This window comes from Heterodontus francisci, chromosome 30 (genome assembly GCF_036365525.1).
Source record: "Heterodontus francisci isolate sHetFra1 chromosome 30, sHetFra1.hap1, whole genome shotgun sequence".
In the NCBI taxonomy this organism is placed as follows: Eukaryota; Metazoa; Chordata; class Chondrichthyes; order Heterodontiformes; family Heterodontidae; genus Heterodontus; species Heterodontus francisci.
The window spans coordinates 52,548,539-52,569,875 of record NC_090400.1 but is presented as its reverse complement, the minus strand read 5'-3'; the positions used below and the strand labels follow the sequence as shown (position 1 = coordinate 52,569,875).

Genomic DNA, 21,337 nt, shown 5'->3' with positions numbered 1-21,337 from the left:
CAGACATCAAATGTCACAGCATCTTTATCAATGAGACAAAGTGCTTGAGAAGGAGAGATAGTTGCAAGCACTTCTGTCTTTAATGTAAAAAAAATGCAAAACCACGAAGTCTGGGCATAAGAAATTGGAATCGATAAACAAAATTTAATTGATATGAGTGGTTAGTTAAAGCACTCAAAGGGAAATTTATCTGACATTTAAGAGGTCAAACAAAGTTTTCTTTCTTCTTTCTTTCTTTTGGGCCTCCTTATCTCGAGAGACAATGGATAAACCTAAAACAGTCTTAGTGGTTTACTGTGTTGGACGTTAGCAATGGGTTCTGGTCCATACCGCAGGCACAAGAGAGTCAATATAAATTTGCATGTACGTTCCAGGGACAACTGTACACCTGGACGTGTCTCTCCCAGGGATTTCATAATAGTCTGTTGATATTCCACCTTCCTCCAGCAGGTCAGAGTGAAAATTAACCCTAAAAAGGCACAGATAATGAAGGAAAAGGTTTCCTATTTGGGAATAGTAATAGCACAGGGAAAGCATGAGATAGAGCAGATGCGAGCACAGACAATCCTCAGACTCCCCCTACCACAAGATATTAAGGCTCTGAGATCATTTTTGGGCCTTGTTGGGTATCGCAGGAAGCATATGGATGGGTTTGCCTTAAAGGCAGCCCCTTTATATAATCTCCTGAAAAAGAACTACTACGTGCCTGGCGGACAATTTAATCTGCTGAGTATTTCCAGCATTTCTTTGTTTTTATTTCAGATTTTCAGCATAAGCAGTATTTTGCTTTTATTTTAGTGGACAACTTAATCTATCAGGGTGACCCCCATGAGTGTCAGGTTTTGGCAGCAAAGGCCCTCAAGGGACCTTTTGTGTCAAAATCATTGGGGAGTGTACAAGGGAAGGAGCCCGCAATCAAACCAGCAATCAACATTTTTGTTGACGGTTCCTCTACAGGGGAGGACTGGATTAGGCAGTCAGGATGTGGATTACACGTACAGGAGGATGGAAGTCCCAGACTCAAGGACGAATTGTGGTGGGTCTTTCTTGTAAATGTTACTGTCGGACAGTGGGTATGTGCCGAATGCCCAAAAAGGACCCACCAGGGTAGCACCCCCCCCCCCGCCCCCCCCAAACCCAAGTTCCCTGGATGGCAGTGTGATGATAAAGACTGTAGAAACCGATCAATATGTGTGAAACCACAAAACGATAGGGGCTATTGGCTTTATTGTGTTTGGAGAAATAAAAAAGGACAGGTCCTATCCAGGTTGTGAGATTAAATGGGCAAGAAGCACCAACCCCCATGGTTGCCCCCACATCCGAATTACCAACGAGTAAGGTTACGACCCAACAGCCACAAATGACTGATCTCCCTTGGCCTGCCTTAACTGCAGGACCAGAAAATGGACTTACGATAATAAAAACTAATAAAATTGTATATGATAATATACAGCTTGAGTTGGTACCTGTACTATTGAATATCTCAGATATCCAGCTACCTGACTGGTGCCTTGAGAAGACCCAAGAGTTGTACAAGGTATTACTGCAACAATTGCTGAGACAAGAATTTGGTGATGAGGGAATAATAAAGGGAAAGAGGCATAAACATAGTTTAGTGAATGACGCAGCCACAGTCGTTAATACAGGAACTTCAATTGTCAATACTATAGATTTGGAAAGTGTGGACCAGAAGGTTAGAACTCTCAGCCAGATAGTAAAGGATATTTTGAAAGAGGAGCAAAAGGGACAGAGTGGTGTAGCTAAAGTAGGACAGGATTTGACGAACACAGTGACAGGACTGGTGAGAGTACTAGAAGGTCATGCTCACACTATTAATGATATAATAGAAAAGGTAAAGGAGGTCCATGACATTTCAAATAATGAAAGTGTTTGTAGTACATATGGTTCATGGATTTTAGAACAAACTTGAGAAAATCTGAGGCAAATTGATGCTGGACAGGTGCCAGTTTGGATAAATGACACCCAGTTGGAGGACTTAGCTAGTCACTCAAATGATAAAATTACCAGGTGCCAACTCAGAAAACTTGTTAAGGTATGGAAAGGTCAGGAATGTGTAAGTACGAGATCCATGAGTATTGGAGTAATATCGGGAATACCTGTAATTCTGAGAGATAAGTTAGGGATGCAATTATATGAAGTAGAAAATATAGGGGTGATAAAGGGAAAAGATTACATAAAATACTATGATATTTTACCCTATGTTGTGGAAATTGGAAAAGAGGTAGTTGGAACAACATTGTCTGAGTGTAGTCTGGAAAACCAGGTGGTCATATGTCCTCATCCTATATATAAAACAGCAGAATCAAAATGTGGATTTAATGCCACTGTAAATTGCACCATGGAGACTAGGAAAGCATTGTCAGGGCTAACCCATGTGGCCTACATGGGAAAGGGGAGATATTGCTTAACCACCACGGTGAGGGAGTACCAGTATGGACGTAACCAGACTTGTCCGGTGAGCAACAGTGCGTTTTGTTTCAATCCACAAATACCAACCAGAGTAGGGAAGATGGAATAAAAACAAGAAATGCTGGAATCACTCAGCAGGTCTGGCAGCATCTGTGGAAAGAGAAGCAGAGTTAACGTTTCGGGTCAGATGTGGCTTGGATGGTGGTGAGAAGGGCCCTCCCCATCAGATCCTTCCTGCACGCCTGGAGTCTCACCGCCTCTACACACTGCCCTGGCTTTGGTGGGGAAGAGACCGTTGTCCACCTTCTTCCGGAATGTGCCTTTGGAAAGCATTTGTGGAAAGAAACACAGTGGTTTTTGTTGAGGTTCATCCCGAGCAGCTCCATAATGCAGGACTCAATGCTCTACGGTCTGTTCCCAGGGACGGACACAAAGGTAAACATCAATTGCTGCCGGAGGACCATCAATTCAGTGAAAGACGCTCTTTGGTCTGCCTGAAACCTGCTGGTCTTCTAGTACAAAGAGTTGTCCACGACCGAGTGTTGCAGACTGGCACATTCCAAGGCCCAGGACTACATGCTGAGGGACATGGTAAAGCTTGGGGCAGCTGCTGCAAAGGCTCAATGGGGAAAGGTCACTGTGTAAGATCCTCCCACCAAGCTGAACTGAGGGGTTGGAACCTGTGTAAAACCCCTCGGTCAGTATGCACCAGAGAATGTTTGACATGTGGAACATAAATGTACATCATAAATGTAACCTGTAAAGGCAGGTGTAGTGAGGCATCTCATAAACTGTACTGAAAAAAACTGATCTGTATAGCACTTTATGCAATGTCAAATTTGAACAGTTATGTAATGTACTTTTACAAATTTTATGAATGAAGTATATTTTTGGAAAAAAATTCAAGACAATTGGCAAATGGGAGTTGAGGATTTTTTTTACGCAGCAATTTCACATCTGGGATGTGCTGCCTGAATGAAGAGTGGAAGCAGATTCAATAATAACTTTCAAAATGGAAAGGACACTTTGAGAGTTGCCTCTAATCTGGTCTGCAGGATTAAAATCAAAGGATCTGCCTCCTATCAGACATGTAACAGCTCATAATATGCACCACGAGGCAGGAGAGGACTTGTAATGAGAGTGTGTTTTGCACAGAAAGCCTATCCTTCCCCATTCATGAAGGTTTTTGGTGTGTTGTGTTTAACCTGTAAATGCAGGTTTGAAGAGATGTGGACACTTCCCGTAGTATCACTGGTGTCCAAACTGAGGATATTTTAACAGTGTAAACAACTTTATGGCAATCTTTGATCAGACTATTTAATTTAAAAACATAGCGAATGCTTTACACTTTTTTTTTACCAATGGTGTGGGGGTAGGGGACAGGGGTATAATTACAGTGCACCTGGTTTACATTGTCCATTTCCATTATACTGTGATCATGAGAATTTAAAATGGGTGCAACTGTCCAAAAGTTTCTTAATGTATATCACTGCTTAATCTCCACTAAATTACTGACTACCCAACTTTCTTGCCTGGTTCCCATTTTAGCTGATATTGTTTACCTCCTCAGGTACTGTCCCCCTCTCCTTCAAATCTGCCATCATCACGCTGTTCCTCAAGAAAACAACCATTGACTCCTCCATCCTTACAAACTACTGTAACCTCCATTTCCTCTCCATGCGGTCACCTCCCAAATCAGTGCCCATCTTTCCAGGAACTTCTTGTTTGAACCCCTCCAGTTCAGTTTCTGCCCTGCCACTGTACTGAAATGGCTCTCATCAAAGAAACAAATAACATCCTATGTGACTGGGACAAACTATCGCTTCTCATCCTTTTCAATTGACACATTGATCACACCATTCCCCCTCCAACACCTCTCCACCATCGTCCAGTTGGGTTTGACTGCACGCACCTGGTTGCATTCTTATCTGTCTGTCAACTATATCCTTCAGGGCACAGCTATTTTAATCAGCTAGTTTGATGGTACTAACCTTCAATCATAAGGTTAGAAGAGGGGATGTTCGCTGATGATTGCACAATGTTCAGCACCATTCGTGACTTCTCAGATACTGAAGCAGTCCATGTAGAACTGCAGCAAGACCTGGACAATATCCAGGCTTGGGCTGATAAGTGGCAAGTAACATTTGCGCCGCACAAGTGCCAGGCAATGACCATCTCCAACAAGAGAGAATCTAACCATCTCTCCTTGCATTCAACGGCATTGCCATCGCTGAATCCCCCACTATCAACATCCTGGGGGTTACCATTGACCAGAAACTGAACTGGAGTAGCCATATAAATACCATGGCTACAAGAGCAGGTCAGAGACTAGGAATCCTGCGGTGGGTAACTCACCTCCTGACTCCCCAAAGCCTGTCCACCATCTACAAGGCACAAGTCAGGAGTGTGATGGAATACTCTCCACTTGCCTGGATGGGTGCAGCTCCAACAACACTCAAGAAGCTCAAAACCATCCAGAACAAAGCAGCCCGCTTGATTGGCACTCCATCTACATTCACTCCCTCCACCACCGACGCACAGTGGCAGCAGTGTGTACCAAGGATGCGCTGCAGCAATGCACCAAGGTTCCTTAGACAACACCTTCCAAACCCGCGACCTCTACCAACTAGAAGGACAAGGGCAGCAAATGCATGGGAACACCACCACCTGCAAGTTCCCCTCCAAGTGATACACCATCCTGACTTGGAACTATACCGCCGTTCCTTTAATGTCGCTGGGTCAAAATCCTGGAACTCCCTTCCTAACAGCACTGCGGGTATACCTAACCCAAATGGACTGCAGCAGTTCAAGAAGGCAGCTCACCACCACCTTCTCAAGGGCAATTAGGGATGGGCAATAAACGCTGGCCTAGCCAGCGATGCCCACATCCCTGAATGAATTTAAAAAAACAAGCCTCTTAAACTTAACCCTTAACTCTTAAAGCCTCCCAACCAAAGTATATTCCGTGCTCTTTCTACCCTCAGCGCTTCCTCCACCTGGTGTTAACCGTGGAGAAATACTGATTCATCATCTGAGAAAAGGTGGTAGATGGTAATCAGTGGGATGTTTCCTTATTTTTTTTTACCTGAATCTATAAGACAGCTTGGGGTCCAATGCCATTGCTGAAGATTCCCAGGGACAGCTCCCCCAACTGACTGTATACTATTGTTTCCCCACCTCTGAGGTTCTGTCCTGCTAATAGGATAAAACATATCCAGGGAGAATGACGAAGGCGTCTGGGATGTTGGCTAATGGGTATAATGAAGTCAGCCTGTTGCTATCTAGTCTAAGAAACCCACACCCTGATCACAAGATTGGCAGCTTGCTCACTGGGATTCTGACACAGCCATTGAATAAGAAAATGGTCTTTTCAAGACCTAAACCTTAACCCCATCCAACTGAGATTTCAACTGTTCATGAGACATTTGGATATCTGTTCATAAAGTGATCATTGTTAATAATTCTTTATTATATATTTTGTGGTTGATTGGAATTCGTCAGTAGTGACAGGTTTTGTGTGAACTTTAACCTCTTGTTGTCCTTAGGGCACAGTCTTGCTATTCATGCTGCAGAAAATAATCTTGCTTTGTCTCTGCAACGTTCACTGGGGTCTACACGTCCTTTGCAAGAATAAGATGTATCACTAATCCAATTGCCAGAACAAGCGGTCCTGAAAGGAAGGCTAGGCCACGACGAATGATCAGTTGTTTTGTGGACAAGATTTCTCCTATCGTGATAACTCCGGCATCCAGAATGGAAGATCCATCTGTCACCAGGTCCTTGTCTATCCTTTGTTCCACTTGACAAACATTGGGCATCAGAACCACTGCACTGTTTTCTGCGTCATCCTCTGTGAAGGAATGTCACATTGACAAGTTATAAATACATGATGGTATCAGTTGATCCATTTTCTAGGCAGGGCTAGTGATCAGCTTAATGCTCTCCTCCATGACTATCAGCCATTGGCAATACCACATGATCTATATACAGGAGATCTGTCCTGTCAAAAGCACGGTGACCAACGTAAGTTCCTGAACTCCTGATTTTGGAGTCCTCCAACATAGAGGTCCTCTACTCATAGTGTGCTGAAGGTGGCTGTGTAGCCTTCCTGAAAAAGTTTAAGGGGCCACCTCAACACAGCACTGACAGTCAAGCAGACCTTTTTAAAAAAAAATTGTTCTCAGGCTGTGGGCATTGCTGGCAAGTTGGCATTTAGTGCCCATCCCTAGTTGCCCTGAGAAAGTGGTGGTGGACCCTCTCCTTGAACCACTGCAGTCATTGTAATGCTGGTGTTAGATAGAGAATTCCAGGATATTGACTCATTCATCATGAAGCGACAATGATATGCATGTCCAAGTCAGGATGGTGTGTGATTTGCAGAGAACTTGCAGGTTGTGGTGTTTCAATGATAATGCAACTGTGTTTATATTGTTTGTCTGTAGTTTCTGTGGATCTGCCACCGAAGTTAGAGCGGACAATGCCTGAAGAGGTGGTAGAGGCAGAAACCCTCACAACATTTAGATGAGCACTTGAAATGTCATAGCATCCAAGGCTACGGGCCAAGTGCTGGAAAATGGGATTAGAAAAGTTAGGTGCTTGATGGCTGGCACAGAAAAGATGGGCCGAAGGGCCTGTTTCTGTGCTGTATAACTCTATGATTCCATGAATCTAATTGGGAGAACCTCCATGAAAAACCACCCTCAAATGCCTCCACACTTGTTCAACACGGAAGAAGCAGATTCCATAGGAAATTTCACAAGGCAATTGGATATGTACTTGAAAAGAATTCATTTGCTGGGTTATAGGGAAAATCCGAGGTGTGGGAATAAATTGGAAATCACTTTCAACGAGCCAGCATAGACACGGTGGGCCAAATGTCTTCCTTCTGTGCTGTAAGATTCCATGATTCTACAAGCCATTTATTGCCTCGTTTAATTGATGTTGCCTCTAAGTTTATTAATTAAAGGGAAAGAATAGTCTAGGGGGAGCATCCTCCCAACATATAAACCATCAAAAAGTTTTCATGCATCTGATTGAGGAATGTGAAAAACCCAAATTAAACCCCTGTGGAAAGTTAATCCCATTATGTGTTAATCTGCACTGGGGATTCCTTATACTAATTGCTCTTGTTTTACATTGATAAGAAGTATAAAAATAGTCACTGCAATGATATGGAATCCTGACAATTATTGGGCTGGAATGTCTGGAACAGCTTTTCACATCTCTTATGTGTTTCAATTTTCAGTTTCTTGTGTACTACATAACTGTTTCTATGCCTTAACCACAGAGCTTTGATTTTCATGTTATCTTTGCCTTCATTGATCTCCAGCAGGAGTTGGACTTTAAACTAGAGGCTGAATCAGGATGGGGTTCTTAGTTATAGCAGATTTCCTGAGCATCTTTGACAATGGGAATTTCCTGCAACACAACTGAGTTTGATAGATGAGCTACATTATAATTTTGAATAATTGAATGAAAATGTATCAAAACATTTTCTTACTCATCTCTTACATGTGAACGTTCTTTTTTACCTGGTGAGATATTCTGGATTTGACCACCAGAGGTGCTGTTTGAGGTGCCAAAATCATTCATCACACCTGCATTAACCTGAGCCTTTAAACAAAACACAAAATCCATCATGCAAATTGAAGGAAGGTCACAACAGAGACAGCATTTTCTGTACAAAGCACTCTCCACTCTATTATTTGGAAGTTCTTTAAATCTAATATACCTACTAGTTGTTTAATTTAATTTAATACTAATTGCACATTTAGCCAACTCTGGAGACTTGGCATTTCAAGTCTTGCTTCTTGAGATAGCCCAGTGACAGATTATGCAGAGTTCATATATGTCGGGAGGGAATTCCCTTGAATTTAATGGTAAATGACAATTCAGACCAGTCTGAGGACCAGTATTACTGATGGTTGGGTACAAAGCATGGAGAGAGGAGCCTCTCATCCCACCAGTCTGAGATGTGTTGTAAAGCAAGTGGCAGAGGTGACCAAGACATCCAAAACGTTATTTGACTTTAGCAGGAATTATGAGGGTCGATCCTTTCTTTAAAAGGAGCATTATGCCTAATTTACCATCAGGGGAGATGGCACAGTGTCTCTGCATCTCCTGCACAATATGTGGGGACGCACTGAGTGTTCATTCTGCCAGCTGGGCATAGTGCATGGTACAAGGAGACAAGAGGATGGGTAGAAAAGAAAAACTTACAAAAAAAATTGGTGTATCATCTGCTCTCACCTGATTGGATGTTTTATTCCAATTGATTCTGTAAATCAGTATCAGAAAGAAAACTGATTGTACAAATACGCAAATGAGAATTCCAGACCAGAGACCTGCAAAATAATAATGATGCAGTGAAGATGGGAGCAATGTTGTTGAGTTTTCCTTCCACTTCTGTTCCTTTATGAAACCCTTTCACCTTTATCAGATGGCTGGTGTCAGTCTGTGTGGCGCTATTTGTCCACAGTGTCAGTGGGGGAGCGTTTCCGGGATAGTGACCATAACTCTGTAAGATTTAAGGTAGTTATGGAAAGGGACAAAGATGGATCGTAAATAAAGGTATTGAATTGGGGGAAGGCCGATTTCAATTTGATAAAACAGGATCTGGCCAAAGTGGACTGGGAGCAGCTACTTGTAGGAAAGTCTACATCAGACCAGTGGAAGTCATTCAAACAGGTGAGAGTTCAGAACCAACATGTACCCGTTAAGGTGAAGGGGAGGACCAACAAGTCCAGGGAACCCTGGATGTCTGGGGATATAAAGGATTGGATAAGAAAAAAAAAGGAGGCCAATGGTAGATTCAGAAGGCTAAAAAGTGGAGGCCCTAGAGAAGGATAGAAAGTGTAGGGGGGTACTTAAAAATGTAATTAGGAGAGCAAAGTGGGGGCATAAAAAAACACTGGCAGGCAAGAAAAAGGAAAATCCCAAGGCATTTTTTCAGTATATTAGGGGCAAGAGGATAACCAGGGAACGAATAGGGCCTATTAGGGACCAAAGTGGCAATCTGTGTGTGGAGCCAGAGGACATAGGTGAGGTTTTAAATGATTACTTTTCATCTGTGTTCACTATGGAGAAGGATGATGTAGGTGTAGAGATCAGGGAGGGGATTGTGATATACTCGAACTAATTAGCATTGAAAGGGAGGAGGTATTCACGGTTTTAGCGGGCTTAAAAGTGGATAAATCCCCAGGCCCAGATGAGATATATCCCAGGCTGTTATATGAGGCAAGGGAGGAGATAGCAGGGGCTCTGACACAAATTTTCAAATCCTCTCTGGCCACAGGAGAGGTGCCAGAGGACTGGAGGACAGCGAATGTGGTACCATTACTCAAGAAGGGTAGCAGAGATAAACCAGGTAAATACAGGCTGGTGAGTCTAACATCAGTGGTAGGGAAACTATTGGAAAAAAATTCTGAGGGAGGGATTAATCTCCACTTGGAGATGCAGGGATTAATCAAAGATAGTCAGCATGGCTTTGTCAGGGGGAGATCATGTCTGACTAACTTGATTGCATTTTTCGAGGAGGTGACTAGATATGTAGATGAGGGTAAAGCAGTTGATGTAGTCTACATGGACTTCAGTAAGGCTTTTGATAAGGTCCCACATGGGAGATAGCTTAAGAAGGTAAGAGCCCATGGGATCCAGGGCAATTTGACAAATTGGATCCAAAATTGGCTTAGTGGCATAGGGAGGCAGAGGGTGTTGGTCGAAGGTTGTTTTTGCGAGTGGAAGCCTGTGACCAGTGGTGTACTGCAGGGATCGGTGCTGGGACCCTTGCTGTTTGGAGTGTACATTAATGATTTAGACGTGAATATTGGAGGTATGATCAGTAAGTTTGCAGATGACATGAAAATTGGTGGTGTCGTAAATAGTGAGGAGGAAAGCCTTAGATTACAGAATGATATAGATGGGCTGGTAAGATGGGCAGTGCAGTGGCAAATGGAATTTAATCCTGAGAAGTGTGAGGTGATGCATTTTTGGAGGACTAACAAGGCAAAGGAATGTACAATGGATGGTAGGACCCTAGGAAGTACAGAAAGTCAGAAGGAACTTGGTGTACTTGTCCATAGATCACTGAAGACAGCAGCACAGGTAGATAAGGTGTTTAGGAAGGCATATGGGATACTTGCCTTTATTAGCCGAGGCATAGAATATAAGAGCAGGGAGGTTATGATGGAGCTGTATCTCCTTCTTCTTTGGCCTCCTTGTCTCGGGAGACAATGGGTAAGCGCCTACAGGTGGTCAGTGGTTTGTGGAGCAGCGCCTGGAGTGACAATAAAGGCCAATTCTAGAGTGACAGACTCTTCCACAGGTGCTGCAGATAAAATTGGTTGTCAGGGCTGTTTCGCAGTTGGCTCTCCCCTTGCGCTTCTGTCTTTTTTCCTGCCAACTGCTAAGTCTCTTTGACTCGCCACACTTTAGCCCCGCCTTTATGGCTGCCCACCAGCTCTGGCGATCGCTGGCAACTGACTCCCACAACTTGTGATCAATGTCACAGGACTTCATGTCGCGTTTGCAGACATCTTTAAAGCGGAGACATGGACGGCCGGTGGGTCTGATACCAGTGGCGAGCTTGCTGTACAATGTGTCCTTGGGGATCCTGCCATCTTCCATGCGGCTCACATGGCCAAGCCATCTCAAGCACTGTTGACTCAGTAGCGTGTATAAGCTGGGGATGTTGGCCGCCTCGAGGACTTCTGTGTTGGAGATACGGTCCTGCCATCTGATGCCAAGGATTCTCCGGAGGCAGCGAAGATGGAATGAATTGAGACGTCGCTCTTGGCTGACATACATTGTCCAGGCCTCGCTGCCGTTGAGCAAGGTACTGAGGACACAGGCTTGATACACGCGGATTTTTGTGTTCCGTGTCAGTGCACCATTTTCCCACACACTCTTGGCCAGTCTGGACATAACAGTGGAAGCCTTTCCCATGCGCTTGTTAATTTCTGCATCGAGAGACAGGTTACTGGTGATAGTTGAGCCTAGGTAGGTGAACTCTTGAACCAGTTCCAGAGTGTGGTCGTCGGTATTGATGGATGGAGCATTTCTGACGTCCTGTCCCATGATGTTCGTTTTCTTGAGGCTGATGGTTAGGCCAAATTCAGTGCAGGCAACCGCAAACCTGTCGATAAGATTCTGCAGACACTCTTCAGTGTGAGATGTTAATGCAGCATTGTCAGCAAAGAGAAGTTCCCTGATGAGGACTTTCCGTACTTTGGTCTTCGCTCTAAGACGGGCAAGGTTGAACAACCTGCTACCTGATCTTGCGTGGAGGAAAATTCCTTCTTCTGAAGACTTGAATGCATGTGAGAGCAGCAGGGAGAAGAAAATCCCAAACAGTGTAGGTGCGAAAACACAGCCCTGTTTCACGCCACTCAGGATAGGAAAGGAGCTGTATAAAACACTAGTTAGGCCACAGCTGGAGTACTGTGTACAGTTCTGCGCACCACAGCATAGGAAGGATGTGATTGCACTGGAGTGGGTGCAGAGCAGATTCACCAGGATGTTGCCTGGGTTGGAGCATTTCAGCTATGAAGAGAGACTGAAAAGGCTAGGGTTGTTTTCCTTAGAGCAGAGAAGGCTGAGGGGGGACCTGATTGAGGGGTACAAAATGAGGGGCAAAGATAGGTTAGATAGGAAGAAACATTTTCCCTTAGCGAAGGTGTCAATAACCAGGGGGCATAGATTTAAGGTCAGGGGAAGGAGGTTTAGAGGGGATTTGAGGAAAACAAAATTCACCCAGAGGATAGTTGGAATCTGGAACACACTGCCTGAAGGGGTGGTAAAGGCAGGAAGCCTCACAACATTTATGAAATATTTAGATGAGCATTTGAAACGCCATAGCATACAAGACAATGGGCCATGTGCTGGAAAATGAGATTAGAATAGATAGGTGCTTGATTGCCAGCAAGGACACGATGGGCTGAAGAGCCTGTTTCTGTGCTGTATAACTCTATGACTCTATGACTATGACATTTGACCTCAGCATCACTGGATTTGGGATGTGAAGAATTCAGCCAGGGATCCCGCTCCTGATTGATATCTAACAATCCGTGCAGGAAATGTGCATGTGTGGAAGTTGGGCGAGGCCTGTGACTCGACACAGCTGTGATGCTCACCTGTCAATATTCCAGTGTCTATGGCTACACATGAAAATAGCCATGGGAGCAGGATATCATATATAATGATGCAGTGTGAGTATTGATAAATATAGGCCCCAAATTCCATCGGGACATATTGGGCTGGAGTTTGTTCCCAGCCCAACGTCAGGTTTTGTTCCCAGCCCGATGTCAGGTTCTATGGCGGCGGAGTGGGGGGGAGGGGGGGGGTGGGGGGTGCATGGTGGCTGTTGCAGGAGAATCGGAGCAGCAGCGGCCGCCACAGAACCTGATGCCGCGATTGGCAGGCCCTATCTTCCCCGCGGTGGGGAAGCTCCATGGCGTCCCCTCCATCCCTGCAGCGCGGTGGCACGGCCGCCATTTTATGCACTCGCCGCTGCTCCTGGCAGCGGGACAACAAAATCCAGCCCATTGTGACTGGACACAGCAAGGGCTGGGGGCTGAGATAGTGCTGAAGACCAGTGCACTCCAACCCAGTTGTTTCAGTACAGCATAAAACTGGCTTCTATCCGATAATTTGGAAGCCCAAATTACCACCATTTTCCCAAATCTCCTATTCCCAAAACACAGGATAAACCTAAAACCAACCTCCCAATCATTCATAAAGTGCTGAGATTAATCCAAAAATGATTTCAAATTCTACATCGTACATAGTTTACATAATATTCACCCGTGTTGCACCCCAGAGGCAGAACATCCACCCTATGATGCTCTCCAACACTAACCAAGATGGAAGCACATCTTCAGTCCTTTAAAGATAGTGGGTGGAAGGTGATAGTTGCTGGTAAAGAACAAAGGGAAAAATATTTAAATTCCTACCAAATACACCAAGATTTGCAGCAAACATCAATGCGATTCCAATGGGTAACCCAAATAGGTAGAATCCAACTAGGTTGCCAATAGCTCCCAGTTTTTGCTTCCCAGCTCCTCTTAACACTCCACCACATACACCCTGTAGAATAGACAAACAGAATATATTATGGTGGTTACACAACAACTTCCTGTGGTTTCTATGGAAAGGAAACTAAACCAAGTGACTTAACATGTCCTCAAGTAATTCCTAACCAATGGATTACATTTTGAACGCAATCACTGATGTTATGGAGGGAATAGCTCATGTGGGCAACTTGCTTTACTGTATTGTAATCAAAGGTAACAAATGGAAACACTTTTCTGAATTAATAATACCAAAGCACACACGTTGTTCACATTTCTCCCCCATGGTCAAATTGAAGGGTGGAGCGGGCTCGAGGGGCTGGATGACCTCCTCCTTTTCATACGTTCCAAGCCTATGTGGCTATTGACTCTGGGGCTGCAGTCTCCACAGCAATGTCATACCAGTAATGTGATGTCACCTTTTCTCCATGAGACTGCGTTCCACTGTTGCAGGCTGCATGTTTCAAACCACTCTGATCACTTTCAGTCAAACTTCAGCTTAAAAAATCAATTAAAAGCACAGTTCTCCCAAAACAGAAACACTTCAAACCATTCCGAGATACAGACAATGGGGATGAATTTCCTCCGCGGTTTCTTCTGTTGTAAGTTTAGTGCTGGTTCTGTGGCGACGCCTTTTGTGTGGGTAATTTCCGCCTGGGAATTCCAATTAGACACCTTCAGAGGTCCCCCTTTCTCATCAATATCAGTATCCCTCCGGTTTGCTTCACCTCTCCTGATATTAAGATGCGACTGGACACAACAAAGTCTAGGGGCTCTGATAGTGCTGAAGACCTGGGCACCAGAGTTAACCACTCTCCTACCCAATCATTTCAGTACAGATATGATACTGGCTTCTACTCAATAATTTGGAAGCCTGGGTATCTTCAATTCTCAACACGCAAGATAAATCTAACCCAGCCAATTACTGCCCTAATGACTTCTTCCCAATCATAAGTAAAGTGCTGAGATTAAAGTGAAAATGGTGGTAATTTTTACAGTACATAGTTTACATAATATTTATAGAACAGAAACAAGCCATTTGGTCCATGCCAGTGTTTATGCTCCACAATGAGCCTCCTCCCACCCTTCTTCATCTCACCCCATCAACATGTCCTTCTATTCCTTTCTCCTTCATGTGTTTATCTAGCTTCCCATTAATTGCATCTCTGCTATTCACCTCAATTGAGTATTGAGTTCCACATTCTGACCACCCTCTGGGTAAAGAAGCTTCTCTGAATTCCCTAATGGATTTATTTATGCTCAGAGTTCTGTTCTCGACCGCAAGTGAAAATATTTTCTCTATATTTACTCTATCAAACCCTTTCATCATTTTAAAGACCTCTAGCAGATCCCCCCTCAGCCTTCTCTTTTCTAATTGCTGGTAACTTTCAGACTCCAGATCAGAGAATTCAGCATGAAATGACTGGCTTTCATTTTTAATAAGGATGTTCTTCTAAATATCCTTATTTAGGATACTTAGGGTGAGACGAAACAGGGTGGGATAAGGGTCGTGTGCAACATCAACAATTCTTTGTCCGAGTGGATTACACCTGTAACAAAGTGGGAAATGCAAGTATGACATTATGAAGTGTGACACACAGAATATGACAGACGTGTGCTATAAGACTTCATTGATATGAAATAAAGGAGTTAGCATTTAAAAATAGTGAACAACAGAAATGTCGTGTGTACTTATATCACAGATACTGAAATACTCACCGCCATGGCGTCAAACAAATGGAAAACAGCACAGAGTGGAATAACTTCGATAACTAAATGAACAATTTCTCTGGAAAATGAAGAGAGGGATATCAGAGAGCTTTCAGATGATTCTGAATTCATTTTGTAAATGTGTAATGATGAGTTTTGATGTTTGTAGAATTTAGATTTACTAACTTGTCATTGGTAAAGATATAAGCCACCACATTCCTTATTGCTCCAATTATCACTGCACTTACTAATGAGATGCACACTGTGGAAATAAGTGTAAAGCGTGAAGGATTCACAGAAAATAATCTATCTGAAGTTCCAGAGAACCTTTTTGAAGAAAATTGCAATTCAGTTTCTTTCTACCCTCCCCTTTTCCAACACATGACCTCCCCACCCCCGCCCCCCTCTGCTTTACTGGCTGTTGACTCTCTGTCTGGGTGCAGTTTGATGGACCCCATCCCCTCCTCACTCCCTCCTGTAACTTGCTCCAGGGAACTTCTTCCTGATTAAGTCTAGACAGTGAATGTCCACCTATTTGATGGTGGTGGAGGCATCGCCATTGGTTCTGGTCCCATCTTCACTCATTGTCCACATCCACGCTCTGGATAACCATCAGGAGCAGGAACCATGAACGATTTTCCCCTCCTTAATCCAGATTGTTGAAGCTAATCACAGAACTTTAACTGGCATCCCAGCTGAGATCAGTAAACACAACACAGACCAGGCAACAAACATGGGGTCTTCCTATGGATAGAATATAAAATAGAAACAGAAAATGCTGGAAACACTCAGCAGACCAGGCAGCCTCTGTGGAGAGAGAAACAGAGTTAACATCTCAGGTTGGTGATGTTTTGTCAGAACTGGTAATAACTAGAGATGTAACAGGTTTTAAAGCAGGTACAAAAGCAATGAAATGGGGATGGGAGGATAGAATGAAAGGAAAGGTCTGTGATAGGGTGGGAGGCAGGAGAGGTGCCAAAAGAGATGATAATGCAAGGCAAAAGGGGTGGTAATAGGACAAGTAAAGAAACAGAGGATTTCTCTAGAGGAGGTGTAAATGGCAACAGCAGAACCATTACCAGCGCCTGCTGTCTGAAAAAAATGGGAGCAGTGGTTATGATCTGAAAAAAAAACTTGTTGAATTCAGTGTTGAGTCTGGAAGGCTGTAAAGTGCCTAATTGAAAGATGAGGTGCTGTTCCTTGAACTTCCATTGAACTTCATAAAGGGATCTGATGGTAATCGGAAGTTCCTCATGTATTGTGCAGGTCACAGGATAATGTACATTGGCAATTCTGACATGAGGAGGCAGGATTTACAGAGTTATCCAGGTTTAACAGTGACTGCCTTTTGCTTTCCTGATGGCTCAGCTGGTAAAGGCAATGAGTTATTGGGCTGAATATACTGGGAATGGCCCAGCTTTAATCCCAATCTGTTCTCAATCAGCTGATCTGAACTGGGGAGTGGGGAGGGGGGAATGGATAGGGGGAGGTTTATGAATGGTGGTAGAAGTTACACAATTGACTTCAGTGCCCCTGGATGAGGGAGGGGGTAAATCTTCCAGGGTTTTGTCTCCTGATTGCTATACAGTGATCTTGGTCTAGACATCTTTGGCTGCTCCATCACAAGGTCAGAAGTGCAACAGTTTGCTGACGATTTTTGCAGTATGTAACTCCATTTACAACTCCTCCAATAATGAAGCAGCCTACAGAAGGATCTGGATAACATCCAGGCTTGGGCAGGTAACAGGCTGGTAACATTTGTACCACATAAGTGACAGTTTAATCACCATCTCAAACAAGAGAATGTTCAGCCATCTCCCCATGACCGTCAACATCACCATCATTGCTGAGTGTCCCATCAGGACGCTCCTGCGGGGTCACCATTGCCCAGAAACTTAATTAGATCAGCCATATGGACACCTAAGCTACAAGAACAGGGCAGAGACAGGGCAATTTGGTCACTTAAAGCTTCTCCACCAACAACAAGGATCAAGCCCAGTGTGTGATAGAATACTCACCATTCACCTGGTTTAGCCACAACAACACTTCTCACCATCCAGTGCTTGATTGTTCCCCTGCCATTGGCCTCAATATTCACCCTTTCACCGCTGGCATATTGTGCCTGCAACATGTATGATCTACAGGATGCAGCAAGCTGCTAAGGTGATTTCAACAGCATCTCCATCCTCTGACTACTACCACAGGAAAGGAGTAGAGTGGCAATCTAGTAGAAGCACCATCAACACCAAACGGCCATCCAACTCACAACCATGCTGCCTTAAACATATATCATCATTCTGTCATTGTCGCTGGGTCAGAATCTTGGAATTTCCTGCTGAGCACCATTGGGGAAGCACCATCACCATATGAACCGTAATAAGGAGATCCACCACCACCACATTCTCAAGGAGACTAGAAATAGGCAATAAATACAGCATTGCTGGCATTACCATATCACAAAGAAAAATAGATTTTTTTTTCCAATAGCCACAATTTTTGTCAATGAGTTTAAACTATTGGACTCACCAATGCAGTATATAGCAACTTTAGCAGAGTTTACAGCCTGCTCTGGATTTCTGGCACCCAGTGCATTACCCACATGGACACTTGCAGCCACACTGTATCCTATTGCAATCTGCATGAGCAAAAACATAAATAGTTACATGTACGCTATTCTCTATTTTCTCGCCTCATTTAATCTGTTCCTTCAATATACCTGTGGGTGGATGTATCAACAAACAGAGCAGGAAGATCAGAGGTTCAGTTCTTCCTTTGTGCTGAGTTACTTGACCTCAGTTGGGAAGCAGTTGGCATTACAACTAGCCTCATTAACTATCACCCCACACCCCCCCCAGCGCCGCCCCCTTCCTTGCCCTCCGTGCTTCTGGAAGAAATAAAATCAATCAGAGTTTCTGTTCCTAATTGCTATCTGTTAATGCTACTACAAGGTTTCCAACCCTTGGATGCTGAATATGTGGAGGATCTGTGTTGACTGTGATTCCCTCCTTTTCATCCTATGCTCCCACCATCAAATTGCCTTCTGAAACTCAATACAATCCCTCCATGGCCTCATCCCTCCCTATCTCTGTAACCTTCTCTAAACTTACCACCCCCGAGATCTCTGCGCTCCTCCAATTCCGGCAACTTGCTCATCCTCAATTTCTAGTGCTCCAACATTGTGGGTCAGGTTTTCAGCTGTGCAGGTCCTAAGTTCTGGAATTCACTGACTTAAATGTCTTCACTTCTCTACCTTTGTCTCCTTTAAGACATTCCTTAAAGCCTATGTTATTTGACCACTATTTTGGTCACCTGTCCTAATATCTCCTTCACAAATTTTGTTTGACAACACTCCTGTGAAGCACCTTGGGACATTTTACTTTGTTAAAGGTGCTATATAAATGCATTATTGTTGTTGAACAATGACCCATTAGATGAGGTACTAGAAAGCTCCTGGCAAAATTTGAAACAGATCCCAATGCACATCAGCACCTGGATGACCTGCTAGAAAAGTCCTCCACAGGCCATGAACAATCCACATGGCTGCGAGGGACATCACTACGATTGCTGTCAAAGCCTCAGTTCTATTTCTGTGATACAATTTATCTACAGGTGAGAAGGTAGAGATGGGAAGCAGCTTCATAAAACAACATTGAAGTTGGCTGATCATACCAAGTTATGAGGCATGGCAAACTGAGGAAGGATGTGGGGGATTGCAGGAGAATGTAAGCAGGTTAGTGGAATGGGCAGATAGGTGGCAAATGCAGTTTAATGCTGAGAAATATGGTCGCAGTACAATTTGGGGAAAAAATTAGTGAAAGGAAGTATGCACTATAAGGTCAGATTGTAAACACAGTAGAGAAACAGAGAGATCTGATGCATAGATTTTGAAATGAAGGAATAGAGGTAGAAAAGGCCCTACAAAGGTAAATGAGATTCTGAGTTTTATATAAAAGCAAGGGACTGATGTTGAATTTCTACAAGATATTGGTTAGGTCACAACTGAAATATTAGAGCCACAAAAAGGGCACTGCAAAGGTTTACTAGGATGGTACTAGAAATGAGAGGCTATACCTACAAACAACTGCTTGAAAAATTGGGGCTTTTGTCACTGGAATATAAAAGGTTAAAGGATTCCAAAAATATGAAAAGTTGTGAGAGGGTTAATGGTTGAAATTGCTTTCACTGGTAACAAGGGGCCTCAGTTTAGGATTAACAATAGAAGTACAAAGAGGAGGGGTTATAAGAAATGTTTTTACAGACAGGGTTATTAGAACATGGAATTCTTTAGCACATGGAATTGGGTAAGTACTTGAAAAGGAAGAATATAAAACCATGTGATGAACATGCAGATAAATGGGATTGTATAAGATAGTTTCAGTTGAAGAGCTAGCACCCTTGCTGGCAAAATGGGCTGAATGGCCTGATGCTTTGATTACATTTAGTGACTCTCAGAATGTATGGTTATCAACTTAACAAATGGATTGGCGGTATTAACAAAGGTGCATTGAGATTGTCTGTTCAGTTGAGTGTTAGTTGAGCGGTGATGGATCAGATTACAAGGAGTGGAATAGTCCTTTATGTAAATGCAGTAAAATGAGGAGCGTGTTTAACCTTCATTTAATGCATTCTCCAGATGCTAAGAGTGATGTTGTCCCCTTGTTGTCTTAAAATTGCCATTATTTAGTAAAACAGATATTCGGCTGCTCTATTGCAGAATATTCACCTTACCCTGTACGGTATTGTTATAATCTGAAAAATAATGGTCTGGGCTCCAAGCTGAACTTCATTAATTAGCCCTGTGAACAGGAAGGGAAAAAAGTAAATTAAAAGCAAAGTACGACAGACACTGGAAATCTGGAATAAAAACCGAAAATGCTGGAAATACTCAGCAGGAGTCTGGCAGCATCTGTGGAGAGAAACAGGGTTAACATTTAAGGTTGATGACCTTTCATCAGAACCAAATGGTAAATTAAGCTTTATTGAAGTAAACTAATATTAAGAGAGGAAAATATATTTTGTGGAATTAACCTTTCAACGGAACCTAAACAAATTTTGTTTGTTTTTATTTTGGGGGGTTTGGGTGCCAACCTCTGATTGCCCTCCCATCATCTTTCACACCCCAGCCCGAGACCTGCATCTGAGAGGGTGAGGAGGTGACAGAATTCCAGGTGTCTGCCAATGACACTCAGAAGCCACTACCAGGTTTTTTTTATTCGTTCATGGAATGTGAGTGTTGCTGGGTAGGCCAGAATTTATTGCCCATCCCTAATTACCCTTGAGAAGGTGGTGGTGAGCTGCCTTCTTGAACCACTGTAATCCTTGGGGTGTAGGTATAGGTACATCCACAGTGCTGTTAGGAAGGGAGTTCCAGGTTTTTGATCCAGCAACAGTGAAGGAACGGTGATATAGTTCCAAGTCAGGATGGTGTGTGTCTTGGAGGGGAACTTACAGAGAGTCATAGAGTCATACAGCACAGAAACAGGCCTTTTGGCCCATCGTGTCCGTGCCAGCCATCAAGCACCTATCTATTCTAATCCCATTTTCCAGCACTCGGCCCGTAGTCTTGTATGCTATGGCATTTCAAGTGCTAATCTAAATACTTCTTAAATGTTGCAATGGTTTCTGCCTCTACTACCTCTTCAGGCAGTGTGTTCCAGATTTCCAAGGGTGAAAAAACTTTTCCTCAAGTCCCCTATAAACCTCCTGCCCCTTACCTTAAATCAATGTCCCCTGGTTATAGATCCCTCCGCTAAGGGAAAAAGTTTCTTCCTATCTAACCTATCAATGCCCCTCATAATTTTGTATACCTCAATCATGTCCCCCCTCAGCCTTCTCTGCTCTAAGGAAAGCAACCCTAGCCTTTTCAGTCTCTCTTCATAGCTGAAACGCTCCAGCCCAGACAACATCCTGGTGAATCTCCTCTGCACCTACTCCAGTGCAATCACATCTTTCCTATAGTGTGGTGACCAGAACTGTACACATTACTCCAGCTGTGGCTGAACTAGCGTTTTATACAGTTCTATCATAACCTCCCTGCTCTTATATTCTATGCCTCGGCTAATAAAGGCAAGTATCCCATATGCCTTCCTAACCACCTTATCTACCTGTGCTACTGCCTTCAGTGATCTATG

The 21,337-nt window shown here is 43.6% G+C and overlaps 1 protein-coding gene across 3 annotated transcripts in view; it reads right to left on the bottom strand.

The window, feature by feature from the left end:
* Nucleotides 1-5,870: 5,870 nt before the first annotated feature.
* Nucleotides 5,871-21,337, bottom strand: part of LOC137346781 (multidrug and toxin extrusion protein 1-like) — a 43,872-nt gene continuing 28,405 nt past the window's right edge. For all 3 annotated transcript variants that reach the window (XM_068010618.1, XM_068010620.1, XM_068010619.1), the window contains 8 exons: nucleotides 19,935-20,002; nucleotides 17,733-17,841; nucleotides 15,393-15,468; nucleotides 15,216-15,285; nucleotides 13,380-13,512; nucleotides 8,680-8,774; nucleotides 7,962-8,043; nucleotides 5,871-6,280 (listed from right to left, as the gene is read on the bottom strand). In XM_068010618.1, the coding sequence (XP_067866719.1) occupies nucleotides 6,042-6,280; nucleotides 7,962-8,043; nucleotides 8,680-8,774; nucleotides 13,380-13,512; nucleotides 15,216-15,285; nucleotides 15,393-15,468; nucleotides 17,733-17,841; nucleotides 19,935-20,002 (872 nt within the window). In that variant the 3' untranslated portion in view covers nucleotides 5,871-6,041. The remainder of the gene's footprint in view (nucleotides 6,281-7,961; nucleotides 8,044-8,679; nucleotides 8,775-13,379; nucleotides 13,513-15,215; nucleotides 15,286-15,392; nucleotides 15,469-17,732; nucleotides 17,842-19,934; nucleotides 20,003-21,337) is intronic.